This window comes from Glycine soja, chromosome 18 (assembly GCF_004193775.1).
Source record: "Glycine soja cultivar W05 chromosome 18, ASM419377v2, whole genome shotgun sequence".
In the NCBI taxonomy this organism is placed as follows: Eukaryota; Viridiplantae; Streptophyta; class Magnoliopsida; order Fabales; family Fabaceae; genus Glycine; species Glycine soja.
Genome location: NC_041019.1, coordinates 9,706,219 through 9,720,425, shown reverse-complemented (window position 1 = coordinate 9,720,425; position 14,207 = coordinate 9,706,219). Strand labels below are relative to the sequence as shown.

The 14,207-nt window shown below is 32.1% G+C and overlaps 2 protein-coding genes across 5 annotated transcripts; one reads left to right on the top strand and one right to left on the bottom strand.

The window, feature by feature from the left end:
* The first annotated feature begins 1,213 nt into the window (after window positions 1–1,213).
* Window positions 1,214–2,872, top strand: LOC114397640. Of its 2 annotated transcripts, none has more exons than XM_028359782.1 (3): window positions 1,214–1,532; window positions 1,648–1,697; window positions 1,853–2,872. In XM_028359782.1, the coding sequence occupies exon 3, from the start codon at window positions 1,951–1,953 to the stop codon at window positions 2,578–2,580; it is 630 nt and encodes a 209-aa protein (XP_028215583.1). In that variant the 5' UTR covers window positions 1,214–1,532; window positions 1,648–1,697; window positions 1,853–1,950; the 3' UTR covers window positions 2,581–2,872. The 2 variants fall into 2 exon arrangements, with proteins under 2 accessions (XP_028215583.1, XP_028215582.1); XM_028359781.1 differs by having other exon boundaries at window positions 1,218–1,532; window positions 1,941–2,872.
* Window positions 2,873–8,293: 5,421 nt separating this feature from the next.
* Window positions 8,294–12,677, bottom strand: LOC114396014 (transcription factor MYB101-like). Of its 3 annotated transcripts, XM_028357914.1 has the most exons (5): window positions 12,323–12,676; window positions 11,688–12,223; window positions 10,272–11,175; window positions 8,888–9,172; window positions 8,294–8,746 (listed from the first exon to the last, which is right to left on the bottom strand). In XM_028357914.1, the coding sequence occupies exons 2-4, from the start codon at window positions 12,087–12,089 to the stop codon at window positions 8,889–8,891; spliced, it is 1,590 nt and encodes a 529-aa protein (XP_028213715.1). In that variant the 5' UTR covers window positions 12,090–12,223; window positions 12,323–12,676; the 3' UTR covers window positions 8,294–8,746; window position 8,888. The 3 variants fall into 3 exon arrangements, with proteins under 3 accessions (XP_028213715.1, XP_028213713.1, XP_028213714.1); XM_028357912.1 differs by having other exon boundaries at window positions 11,688–12,676; XM_028357913.1 differs by lacking the exon at window positions 8,294–8,746 and having other exon boundaries at window positions 8,839–9,172; window positions 11,688–12,677.
* Window positions 12,678–14,207: the final 1,530 nt, after the last annotated feature.

Here is a 14,207-nt window from a genome sequence, read left to right as displayed (position 1 = left end):
CCTAAGGTAACTTACGAAGTTACGATTTATCACTGATTATTAATTTAAATTATACTCCCATTTAATAATTAAAAAAATTACTCCCTTATGATAATTTTTCCCGTATTTTTTTCCTTATGCATGAATCTCAAGGTTGAATCGAAGACCACATGTCTTAAGAGATCTAGGCCACTTCCAATCGAAACCACACAAGTTGGTGGTGACTTGGTGTTTTGTTTTTAATAATGTCAGATCCTTTTTTTGCCACGTCAGAGAATTTTCCGTGTGTCAATTTTCTCTCTATTTCTGTACGTCCACGGTATATGCTTTTGTAATAAATATTATTAATTTTTTTTAATAAAGATATTATTATTATTATTATCATAGATAGTGGTATCTTACTCCACTTGATATGCTCTTACCACATAAACAAATTGAAGAGCAGAAAAAACAAAAGATGATTGTGTGCCTATTTATTTTTATTTTATTACAAATATTGCATAGCATTTGTATTCTTCCGTTGAAAACTTTGGCACTTTGTCTGCTTCCCTGACAATAACCATTCTTTATCTCTTAGCCGTCCATTCTCAAGGCAATGGATGTACCTATACCACCATTTCTGTGTCCCTTATTTACCATAGTTACAGCATATTTGTAACACTAGGCTAGGCTCTAGAAATTTACCACAACCAATATAATTATCTCACAGTTTTTACCCCTGCTGCTCCATTAAAAGCCAATATTCTGTGTTTCATAAAAAAATTACCAAATGGTACATTCTTTTGGGTGAATCTAAGGTATTTGTTTCAATTTAATTATTTTTATTAGTATTGATGAATTAAATATTTTTTTTATAAAAATAGAGGTAATATTTTTCATGTGAAAATCAATGACTAATCTTTTCATATACTGAGATTTATTTAAAAAATTAATCTTTTTTAATAAATATATTTTCATATGCACATATTTAAATTTAAGATGAAACACCTCTTTACATGTTTAAAGTACAAAGGTTATTATTAATCATACCACATCATCTGTGTACCAAATGATATAATTGAAGGGCAGAAAGTGTGACATGGATGTGGTCATGACAAGTGACCTTGTGAAAGCTATAAATGGAAAAGAAAAGGAAACCTGAGTCCTGAGAATGCCACAAGGAAAAGATAAAGTTACACACCTTTCATTTTTATTATTATTTGAAATGATAAAAAAAATCAAGCATCCACTATGTCACATGAAATTCAACATCTTTTGTTCCTTTCCTCTATTTTGCATTAAAGATTCCAATAGATACAATTTCAGATAAAGTGAGTAAAAAGGGTTTTACTGCTCCTCTTTACCTTTCCTTGTCAAAAAGTTAGTCCTCTCAGGTCTGAAGAGTTAAATACATGGAGAGATCCATCATTTAGAGGATCTCTAGGGGCAGAAGCAGAATTCAGGTCTGTCTTATTCTTGCCCCTTGGGGCCTTGCTGTTGTTGTGAAGCTCTTGTGGGGTTCCCTTCCGCTTCATAAAATCTGTCATAAGATAGACTTCTTCAAACACATAAAGGTAAAGAATTTTAGGACTTGACAATTAGTATTTTTGTCAACCTCAAATTTTGATATCAGAATCAAAAGAGACTCATCTCTAATTTCAACTTCTATATATATTTTGCATATTTCAGGGAAGAAGAAAAAAAAAAAAAGGAACTGTGAGCTTCTGATTCTAAGAAAGGTATATTGATGTTTACCTTAGTGGAATATCAAACATATCCTTAATAATAACATGCTTTTGAGATTTCTCTGTGTATGCATCTTTGAATCTCTCTCTCCTCAATTTCCTATTCCTCTTTCCTCTTCTTTTTATTTTTTTTTATTTTGATCTTTCAGTTATGTTAAGCAATCTGAGTTTGGAGGAAGTCAAATTCTGATTAAATAAATTTCTAGTGAAAAGTTTCTTCTGATTTGGACTATGTAGGAAGTGATTGATGGAGGACAAGTATAGTCTAAACAGGCAGAGGAGTGGAATATGGAATTGCTTGAGAGATGGAGACTTTGAAGAAGAAGAAGTTTGGGCTGTTTTCAAGGAAAAACCCGATTACATTTCTGGAATTCACAAGCCAAGGGGAAAAGGATCTTCTTCTCCTCTTGCTGTCCCTAGGACTCTCCCAAGTGCAGCAAGGATGATCCCAAGGACTAGTAGTGGCAATAGTAGTACTAGTTCCTCTCATGAAACAAAGGTTCTCCAGCAATCAGCACCTCTCAACATTCCTGATTGGTCACAGATTTATAGGAACAAGTCAAACAAGACCACCCCCAAGAGTGTTTCAAGGTTTGGTGACTATGATGATATCTATCATTCTGTTAATGATGAGGGTGATGTTGATGGTGATGGTGTTGTCAATTATGGTGGAGGGTATAGTGATGATGAGGAAGAGGAAGAGGATGAATATGATACCAAGCTCCCCCCACATGAGTTTATTGCAAGAAGACTTGCAAGGAGTCAGATATCCTCATTTTCAGTTTTTGAAGGTGTTGGAAGGACCCTCAAGGGTAGGGATCTTAGCAAAGTGAGGAATGCTGTTCTCACAAAAACTGGTTTCCTTGAATCATTGTAAAAGGGGTGTCCATGAATCAAATTTGTATTTGTGATGTATAGGGGGGGGGGGGGGGGGGTGCTTAGTTATTGAGATTGTGTGTTGAATATGAAAGAATTCGTTTAGGCATTTACCATGAAAAAGCAATGATTCAGCTTTGTTGTGGCAATTGAAAGTGGTTTGTTTGAAATTTATTGCATGTGGTATGTTGTTCCGAGCATCCATACAGACAAAATGATGGATGTATTAAGTATTGTAATTGAATCATAAAGCCATTAATCATTTAGAAGTGCAGAATTGTTTTTGAGACCAATGTCATGTAGATGTCCAAGTTATTCCCTAAATCTTTGATAAAAAGAATTCTAAAGTGAATTTGTTTCTTTAACATCACCTTTATACACTACTTTAGCTAGTGAATCATGATACATTTAAGTAAAAAGTTCTTATATGTTGGGGAGATTCGAGGGGTACTCACATGGTAGTCTCCTCCTCGAGCGGAAGTCTTTATCGAGCGGTATTTGCATCATCTAACTTGAACCATCGGCTCTGATACCAATTGTTGGGGAGATTCGAGGGGTACACCTATGGACCACGAGCCACCACATAAGGAGACCTGACACCACACTCTAACCCAAAACCTTAGGGCTCAGGTTTATGGGTCTTCTCCTCACTTATATGGTGTTCAACCTTTCCACTTCTACCCGATGTGGGACTTCACCTCACACTTGTAACCCAACACTTATATTCATGTATTCTTTCTCTTCTATCTCACTTCATCCTTTTTTTTTCCTGTCTTTATCTTCATTTTTCATTATATTATTTATCACATCTATTTTTTTTTCTCTTTCTATTTCTTTTTTACTTCCATTTATGCACCCAAAAAATGGATATGTGTTAATCGTTTCCTTTAAATAAAATTAAGCTTAAACGTTCATTTGTGTACGCTTTTTGTCTTCCTAAAAGTAGTCTTGTCCAAATCTCTCACCTATTATGCTTTTCATTTCAGTTTCTCTTGTGTTAGAAGATATAATTGAATTAGAAGAATGCTGGCAGCACACTATTGGATACACTTTTTTAAATATATTTTTTATTATTGAAAAACTCATAATTTTGAGTACTCCTTTGCATTTAATGAGTTTTATTTATGATTTTGTAATTTCATACAAATTTTATTCAATAATAGAAGTGTGTTAAACAAGTGTTGGTAGCACTCTTGGTTGAATGAAAGTCACATAATGGATGTTAGTTGGTCGAATGAATAACCCGTGACCAAGCTGAACTGGAATTAATAGTACTGAACTAATTTGTGTAGTGCCTATGCTCTTTACGACTTAAAAAATAATTGATTTAAAAATACGAGCTCTATAAAGAATTAAAAAAGATGCACGAGTTAGGTGAATTTTAAATCATTTAAATTTGAATAAAATTCGGTGTGAATGTGTGATGTAAAGTATAAACACTAGTAAATCCAATTTAGATGAAACACGCATTACTGAGTTGACAAATAACTTAACTGGGTGGCACTTACAATTCTACAATTAATGAATCATACATATTGTGGCAAATTGAGAGAGACCTGCCACCAACTTATTGTCTTCAATTATTTTTGAAAAGAACAAATGTTTATTATCTAATGATATGTGATAAGGGAGGGGGAGAGAAGAGTGAGTATTCTCTATCAACTCTAAATGTGATCACCAAAAAGAGAAATATCAATTCCAAATAAGCTACGTGAAGAGTTGGCTTTCTATAAGCTTTCTTCAATTTTTAATGATGTTTTATCTCTTACACCTACGCATTATATAAACATTATTGACTTTCAAAGTTCAAATTTAGTGCTAATGTCTAAAGAATTATTAAACGCAAATGCACTTATGATTGGCTAAGAGTTTTAGATGAACTTTTTCACAAGTACTTGTAGAGATATATCTAAACTTTTTTTAGAAACTTTTAAATTTAACTCTTCAAAGATAAGAAATATTACATAAATAATTTTAGAGAATTTTAGTGATTGTCCAACTATAAATAATTTTTAATTTATAGGCAAAGTTTGATTCATTTTATTTCTTAATTTCTTTTTTAAAAATTATGTTAAATTACTCATTTGGTCCTTATAGTTTCATGGTTCTTACCTTTTTAGTCTCTATAGTTTGAAAGTGATCTTTTTAATCCTTATAATTTATATTTTAATTCTTTTTTAGTCCTTGTAGTTTAAAAGTGTTCTTTTTAGTCCATATAGTTTATATTTTAATTCTCTAGTCCCTGTACTTTGAAAACTATAAGGACTAAAAAAGTAAGAATCATAAAACTATAGGGACTAAAAAGACTATTTTCAAAACTACATGGACTAAAAGAGAATTAAAATGTAAATTATAGGAACTAAAAAGATCACTTTCAAACTATAAGGACTAAAAAAATAAGAATCATGAAATTATAGGAACCAAATGAGTAATTTAACCTAAAAAATACATATGAAATATATTTAAATGCCTAAACTATTTTTAAACGAAAAGAAAGGCTAACTTATAAAGAAGAGGACACAATAGATGCACATTAAATATTCAAATGAAAATTTTTATTGATCACACTGGTCCTACCAAGAATCTCATCACCTAATAACTTGGTCAAATTAGGTTGGTATCAAATATAAAACATCTAGGAGTTGTACTAGTCACACATGATAAAAGAAAATATCTATAAATCAAGCTAATTTTAAAACCAATTTATATTATTTAGATTTTTTTAAATATAATATGATTTGTATTAAGGTTTAGTTAAGTTTTTTTATAACCCAACGAATTATAAAATTCCAAGCTAAAAGATAATATGCATTTAATGCACACTGAGAATTAAATTTTTATCATTAATATTTGGTGGTTTAAATATAAAGTGAAATATTGTATTTTATTAGATGAAACATATTTGAATGAATGCATTAAAAATTATTTTTTGTTTCAACTTTTAAGAGAAGTTATTTATTATAATTGGTGACAATTTTCACTATAAATAGATAAGATAATTAGTAGAGAAGACAGACATGAAGAGAGAGTGTGTGAGAAGAGAGAGTGTGAAATAAAGTTACTTTGTTGAGAGAAAAATATTATTGTGTGAAAGTGTTATCATTTCTTGTAACTATTGAGTGATGTACTCGAGTTTGTAAAGTGATATATAATTTAGAATGAGTTATAATCTTGTAATCATTTTTGTGATAACGAAATACTTTTGAGATAACTCTGTGAATGTAAGCAAGATGTGTTGAACCACGCTAAATTCTTCATTCGTTATTATTTTTTCTACGATATAATCTTTGTTGTATTCTCACGATCCTTTGTAGGTGTGTGTAATTTTGTTTATGAGAGCTTGATTACCCAACACGCTATATTCCTTGAGTATAGGAATTACAATAATAAATTTGAATCGAACACATCCTAAGGCATAAAATATCAACATAATCAATGGCTAGTCTAACGGTTTCAAACAACAACGATATCATTTGCATCCAACACGAAACTTCTTCATTAACATTATAAATAGCTTCTAAAATTATCTTGGTACACAACTTTGAAACTATTGATGGATTGACAAGTGCACAAATTTGTCTCAAGTAGTAAAGTTAAAACGGAAGTTCGAGTACCGTATCTATAAGGATTTTGTTTGTACTTATGTAGATGAATGTTTGATTAAGAAAAAGATTTGGAAAGGTTGTAGAAAAAAATAATTTAAATTGACAAAAAAATTAAATCAAACAAGAATTTAAACTAATTAATTAATTAAAGACAAAAAAGATGAGAAAATTTAATATTATTGTAGAAGAAAATTCAGAAGATAAGAATGTTGAGAACTTAGCCTACCAGAGCTTCTCTTTGATGTAATGTTAATAATTTTTCTCTATTTATAATTATTCCAATTTACACCTACATCTATTAGTATACTCTAACTTTAGTCCCTCGCATGAAAGAACTTAATTTATCTATTTTCTCTCCAAATTCCTTTGTAGAGCTAAAATAGTAAATTGCATTAAGAATAGAGATGTATAACAGACTAAAAAAATATCAACCTATTCCTAGTGATGACTTTATTTAGATATCCTTTCCGAGTTCTATTAGGAAATAACGTTTCCCAACGCTACTCTTAAAAATTAACATGCAAATGGGTGATCAAGCCACAAATAATAATATTAAGCACAAGAAAAGATAATGCAAATGGGTGATCAAGGAGAGAATGACACTTAAAGATTTATCACGTTCTTCGTGCCTTTCTTCCTTGCCAATCAGTTGATGAGGAGGGGTATTGACTTGGAGAATACTTTCTTGTGGAATTTCTACTTGTGAGCACTTTTCCCATTGTTTTTGTGTTCTCTCCTCACTTTTGTCTTCACCTTTTTCTCTTGAATCATGCTCTTCTACAAGACTTTTCTCATGAACTTTAATCTCTACAAAGTTTTTTCCCTTGTGACCAAAAAGGGTAATTTAGCCACTTCTTTTGCTAGCTTACCAACTTGAATTTCTAGATTTTGAATTGCGTGTTGATTAGCTTAAGATGTTTCCATGAATTTTATCAACACATTCTCAAAATTAAAAATTATTTCTTCTTCATATTGATTGTAAGGTTGTAACTCTTGCTCCCACCAATAATTTTTCATGGAGTAACTCACGTCAACCTGAATCTCCAAATTTTGAATTGAGTTTTGATTGGCTTTGAAGCTAGCTTGGGATGTTTCCATGAATTGCATCAACACATTCGCCATATGAGAATGTCTTTTTTTCTTCATATTGATTATATTGATTGTAAGGGTGTAACTCTCGTTCCCACCAAGAATTTTCCATGGAGTAGAGATGATAATTATTATTGAAATGTTCTCCTCCACAAAAATCACAATTTACCGGTGGTGGGTGAATGACCCCTAATTATATGCTTTCAAGATGCTTAGAACACCATGGATCAAATTCTTCTGAGGTTTCATCCTGCAAGTATAGACTCACAAGAAAAAGATACTTTTTTTTATCATTTAAATTTGAAAAGTTAAGGAAGAATACAGTTAAAAATAGAATATCCAAAATACCAAGTACAAAGAACAAAATCCCCGGCAACGATGCCAAAAACTTGTTGATGGATTGACAAGTGCACCAATTCTTCAAAGTAGTAAAGTTAAAACGGAAGTTCGAGTATCGTATCCACAAGGGCTTTGTTTATACTTGTGTAGATGAATATTTGATTAAAAAAAAGATTTGGAAACGTTGTAAAAAAACAATAATTTAAATTGGTAGAAAATTAAATCAAACAAGAATTTAAATTAATTAATTAAAGAAAGAAAAGATGACAAAATCCAATATTATTGTAGAAGGAAATTCAGAAGATGAGAATATTGGAAATTTAGTCTACCAGAGTTACTCTTTGATGTAATGTTAATAATTTTTCTCTATTTATAATTATTCCAATTTACACTTGAATCTAGTAGTATACTTGACTTTGGTCTCCTGCATGAAAAAACCTAATTTTTCTATTTTCTCTCCTAAATCCCTTTGCAGAGCTAAAATGGTGAATTACATTAAGGATATATATGTATAACAAGCTAAACAAATATCAATCTATCCCTAGAGATTACTTTATTTAGATATCCTTTCCCACTTCTAGTAGAAAATAACGTTTCTCAACGCTACTCCTAAAACTTTCCGTGGAAATGGGTGATCAAGCCACAAGTAATAATATTAAGCACAGGTAAAGATAATGCTAATGTAACATTCATAAATAGATAAGAATTCTCAACAAAGAGGGTTTAGCCTCTCATTGTCATAGAGGTTTTACAATTGCAAGAGGAAAATATTTAGTAAAGGGGGAAAAAATAAGAAAGGGAATGGAAGGAAGAAATGACTCCCGATGTTTGCTTCTCCTACTTCGAGCCTTTGTCTTTTATAGGAAATTGTATTCTCCTGAAATTTCTGTGTCTTTTTCTTCTTCTTTCTTCTTCTTTTGCAGTAAGTCTGCCTTTACTTTTTTTAATTAGTCATGCTTTCCTTAATTATTATTCTTTTCTTAATTAGTCTAGCATTCCTCAATTAGTCTTCTTTCCTTAATTAGCCTGCTTTTCTCAGTAAGCTTGTTTCTTTAATTAATTCTTCTTTCCTTAATTAGCTCGGGCTTTATTAAAACTGACTGAGCATCGTAAATTCTTCACTTTTAATATTGGCTGCACAAAAACTTAAATAATATTAATTTAACAATTATTTACTAAAAAAATAGAATTTTTTTTTATAAATTTCTATATAATTTAATCCCAAAATATATTCATAATTAACTATTATCGGAAATCATTTCAATCTTGATCAACCTTAGAAGAGACCAGGTAAATTGTCCCAAGAGTAGCATCCTTGGTTTTCATCATGGCTTGCGGTGTTGGAGAGAGGAAACAATGAAGTTATGGGTTTGATATCAAGTACAAAATTGTCATCTGTCTTGCCACTACCAGACGATTGGACATTGGACACTTCTGTGGCACTGTTATTGTGCCACTCATGACCATGCATACTGGAAGATGGAACCACTGTAAGCAATGATGACACCTCCTCATTCATGAATTTACTGAAGTCCGGTGCCTCTTCCTTTGGTTTTGGTTCTGCATGTATAGATCATTCAAATGGAATCAGTGATAAAAAATTTCAAAACTTTACGTAAATTTAATCAACTATATGGGATTAGTTTGTTTAAAATTATATATATATTTTTAAAATATGTGTTTTTCTTAAAAAAATAGTTTTTTAATAAACAGATAAGATTTATTTCTTAAAATAAACAAAAAATTGTTTTTTAAACAAAAAAATTTAGACAATCATATTAAATTAACATAAAACTACTTATTTTATTAAAATAAACATTGTTTTAACATATAAATTTAAACATCCTAGTCATATTTTACACTATAGATGATGCTACCTGAACAGAACATACACTTGAAGAAATGAAAACAGCGTACCACCAATTGTTTTTCAAAAGTCTTAGAGATAATATCAAGAATAACCATGGGAGAAATTAGTAATAATAGTGGTACATGTAGCGATTGGGCAGACTAAAAAATAGTATATTCCTTGTTTTCCACAATAAAGTAATGTTTTTTGTATTCCAACACGCCGAAGACTACGTACCATCCATTCAGCATGTATACAGCTACAAGGAATAGTTAAATAAACCAACTTCATTCCAATTTTAGGATAATCAACTCTCTGTCTATACTAAACTTGGCAGGTCAAATTAATACTCAATTCATCATACGGCACATATAGGTAGAAAAGGTTGTCGAGACTAAAACAAAATGACAAGCCAAAATTAATGCAATCATATTCTGTTCGATATCAGAGCCAACTGGTTAGTGTGTCTAAGACAAGAACTGAGTACAACATTCAAAGAATCAAAGCAAAGTGTAACATTAATAATGCATCATAAAAAAAGTAGAACATAACATAGATATAGTTTCTTATGTGCTTTAGTCTTCTTGTCTAATCAGAATTGGAATTTCATCTTTATAACTTACATTTTATTAAGTGGATTAACAAATTCCAATTCTTATTGAAGAACAGTACTACAAACATTTAAGTAACTGGCTCAGTTTATCCAAAACAAATAAATGAACTCAAGTAAATCAAACAACAACAACAACAAAAGAATGAAGCAAAGATACACAAGGTAACTAACTAGTAACTATCTGTCAAGAAACCAACCAGAAGTTGAAGAAGGCCAGTAAAGAGAGCTAGATGGAAAGTTCTCAAAGCTTTGGCATGCATCAAACACATCATTTCTCTCATTCAAACTCAAGTAACCTCGTTTCTTTGAGTTTTGGCCTGAAGCCATTGCCTGAGCCTCGAAGAGAAGATCCCCCAGAAAGCCACTACTACTACTTTGAAAAGAAGGATCATTGAACTCAATGTCAAGCTTAATGTCTTGCTCATGGGGTGGTTTATAATACTGGCTTGAAGGGAGCTCCAACTTGGGTTGGAAAGCCAAAGAGGAGGAAGAAGAAACGCCTCGATCGGAGTCTAATAAAGAGGGCTGAAAAAACTGAGAAAAGCCTGAAGAAACTGGGAACCTGAATCCATCAAGGTGAGGGAATTGGGTGGTGAGAGGAGGGTCAGAGAGGTGGTTGTTGTAGCTTGGAGAGGTGCGGTAGCGCTTGAAGCGAAGAGGGGTGCTTAGCATTGGTGCTGGTTTTTGGAAGGAGAAGGAGAGAGGGGAGGGTGAAGAGGAGGAGAGTGGAAGAGGTGAATGGTCTAAGAAATTGTGAGGTGATGAAGAGGTGAAGGGTTGTCTGTGTTGAAGAGGGGAACTGAGAGGGGAATGATGAGATGCAGTTGGAGATAGAGGGTGTTGTTGTTGTTGGTATTGGTATTGGTGTTGGTATTGTTGTTGTTGTTGTTGGTTTTGATTGAAGAACTCAAAACTTGTGGCAATGTTGGGGTTTGATCCTGTTGGTGTGAGGCATGGGGAAGGTGTGGTGGGAGAGGTTGGTGTTGTGGAACGATGGTTATGATCATGCTCATCTGAATAGAGAGGGAGACCCTGCCTTTGGCGGCGTTTAATCCTTGTGTTCCAATAGTTCTTGATTTCATTGTCTGTTCTCCCAGGCAACTATGTCACAACAAAAACAACAAAAGAAACCAGAGTTCAAAATCTAAACCCAAATATGAGTTCTCATGCTAAATTTTAACATGATGTGTTTCAATTTTATGCATATCTTTTTTCTCAAAAGATGTTAAACCAAATGAAAGAGATGGAAACAAAAATTGATTATAACATGTCATGAAAATGAAATAGTATATTCAATCATGTTACATTAAGGATCACTTTCATATGACATGTCTAACATTTAAACGTGTTATAACAGCCATGACTTTAATATATGATATGTCTAACATTAAACATGCTACACCAGCCATCGCCATTTTTTTTCTTTCTGAAAGGCTAATATTAATGTTCACCAGGTTTCCAGGCATTATCAAACATGTTAAACCTTTAAGATAACATGTCAATCAATAAAGAATTCACATTTTTTTTTTATTGTATCTTGAGTTTTTGATTAATTAGATATATTTGCAGATACTATATATTCATAACAAAAATTGCTTTCTGGAAATGCATACCAAAGCAGCCATTCTGGCCCATTTGTTGCCAAACTGTGAATGAAGATCAACAATGATCTTTTCTTCCTCAGGTGAGAATGCACCCTTTTTCAAATTGGGCCTCAAATGGTTAGCCCATCTGAGCCTACAACTCTTGCCACATCTATTCAACCCCGTGTTCCTCTGCACTGCATTCCAATTCCCTTCACCATGTTTTGTCACATAATCCGTTAGAATAGCATCCTCTGCAGTTGTCCAAGGACCCTTCTTCAGAGCCACATCCTCCACATTGCCACCACCCTGATCACCACCGCTTCTGCCATCGCTACCGCCACTGCCACCACTTTCATCGCCACCAAACATGGTTAGGAACGCATTGTCGCCCTCGGTTGCATCATCACAAATGTTTGCCATACCCTCCATCAAGCTCCAACTCCTTCCAAAACTTGATGGCAATTAAAGAAATTACTTCAACTTCTTGCTATGTGTTTAATTTCATCAATTTTCTCTCCATAGGCCAATTGCTTAATTTTTATGCCCACGTGGTAGATAATACTCTGCATACACGTTATGAAATAAAGTATATAATAAGATGGGGTGTGTGTATCAAACTCCTTGATGCACAGGTTAATTCCTGAGTTCCAAATAAATTATACCATATAAAAAAAAGTTGTTACTATGTGTAGTAACCAGGAAGTAATTTATGGTGGCGGTGGCTGTGGCGGTAGGGCGATCGGAACTAAGGCGGTGAAGAGTGGTGGAGGGTTGTTTGGAAGGTGGCAACAGAATCAAGAGGCATAAACTGAATGAGGGTGATTTGTTATCACGGTGGTTTATGAAGGGACCAATTTAGAGGGGGTTGCTAAGTTTGCGGTTGCTAGCTAATAACTCTCGGAGCCAATGGTTCCTCCTAAGTCCTACCTGTTATCTAAGCTCATAACAACTCAGATATTTGCTGCTAAAAAAGGACAATGTGGAAAATTGAACAGAAGGGACAAGCATTTTGGGCAACATGGGTTGGTGCTGAAAATAGAAAATCCATCAAACAATACTAGGGTGATGAACTTGCATTTGCATGTGAAACATGTGGCTTGCGTTGTGACTTGTGAGTTTCTGCACAGCACAGTACTATCTGTTGGTTTTAAGGTGGCGTGAGCTGAGTTGGAATTTTTTAATTATAGAAACATTTTGACACACGTCATGCACATAAAATATTTGTGCTATACTAAAATGTTATTTGTTGGCATGGCATGACCTGACCTGAGTGTGTATTTTGTTAAGATTAGGATTAATAATATTAATTTTCAATTTGCATTGATGAGATTACGATTGAAAAACAAATTATACAAATGTTTTAATTTAATGAAGTGATTTATTAAGCATTTTGTTGTAGACTATATATTTTTAATGTAATTTTCATTTCATTTTGCAAATAAAAATCACAACTCGTTTTGATGGTGTAAACTTTGACAATACAACATAAAACTTAACTAATTGTGCAAGACAAAATACAGATAATGTTATGAGTTATTTTTGTTAATTTCCTTTAAGTTTCGTTGCTATTTTATGAATCCTCCAATTATACCAAGAATAAATCATTGATATTAACAATATTATCATTTTTTAAAGGAGTGGTCATTGTTCATTCTTTGTGATATCTACATACGTTGTTTAAAAATTGAATATGTACTTTTGAGTAAATTAATCAATGGTTTAAATAAATATTAGTTTTATATATATATATATATATATATATATATATATATATATATATATTCTTATGTTAAAATATTTTATCCTTATAATGTTAGTATTTTTCTATTGTTAATTTTTAAAAATCATTTATTAAATTCATGTGTTAAAAAATTATTTTATTTATAATAGTGTTAAAAATTAATTTAAATATAATTAATTAATATATTCAATACAAAATATTACTTTGTCTCTTTGTTTAATAACTTCATATATGAAAGAAATTGTTTATTAATATTTGTATAATAATGTTAGTTTTGTTATATAATTCTATGATAAATATATTAAAATTAATTTATTAATTTTTTTTTATTATAATACAGATTTAAATTACTTACTCAATAATATCATAAATAAATTACTTTTACATTGTTTTTGTTTGAGTGCACAAGTATCATTCCTCCTAAACTAAGTAAAACCCAAAAACTCTTATGGAACAACGACTTTGTTTGCCTCGACGGCCACTCGAGGTGTCTCAAGTTGAGCCAAAACTACTTGATACTACTAAGCCATGGTGGTACTCTATTGATGCGATGTAGTTGTCATCATCTCAATGGCACAAGCAATTTGAGCACTCTCGGATGGAGGTGGAGGAGAAGTCATAGAAGGTCTCACCATCCTACTCACAAAGCCAAACTAGACAAAAAAAGAAGAAGCAAACATTGGTTAAGGTTATCAAACAACAAGAATAAGTTTACTTATCAACATATAATCACACACAACAAAACATGATAGACATATTTTCCATAGGTTTGTTCCTAAACAACACGACCATCGTTGATACGATAA

Bases quoted from the DNA above. Each gene is read 5' to 3' on its own strand.
- LOC114396014 (XM_028357913.1), bottom strand. From the start codon at position 12,089: ATGGAGGGTATGGCAAACATTTGTGATGATGCAACCGAGGGCGACAAT. The intron at 11,176-11,687 runs GTATGCATTTCC...GTTGTGACATAG, and splicing joins GGGCCAGAATGGCTGCTTTG to TTGCCTGGGAGAACAGACAA. The intron at 9,173-10,271 runs GTTGGTTTCTTG...CTATACATGCAG, and splicing joins CTGGCCTTCTTCAACTTCTG to AACCAAAACCAAAGGAAGAG.
- LOC114397640 (XM_028359782.1), top strand. From the start codon at position 1,951: ATGGAGGACAAGTATAGTCTAAACAGGCAGAGGAGTGGAATATGGAAT.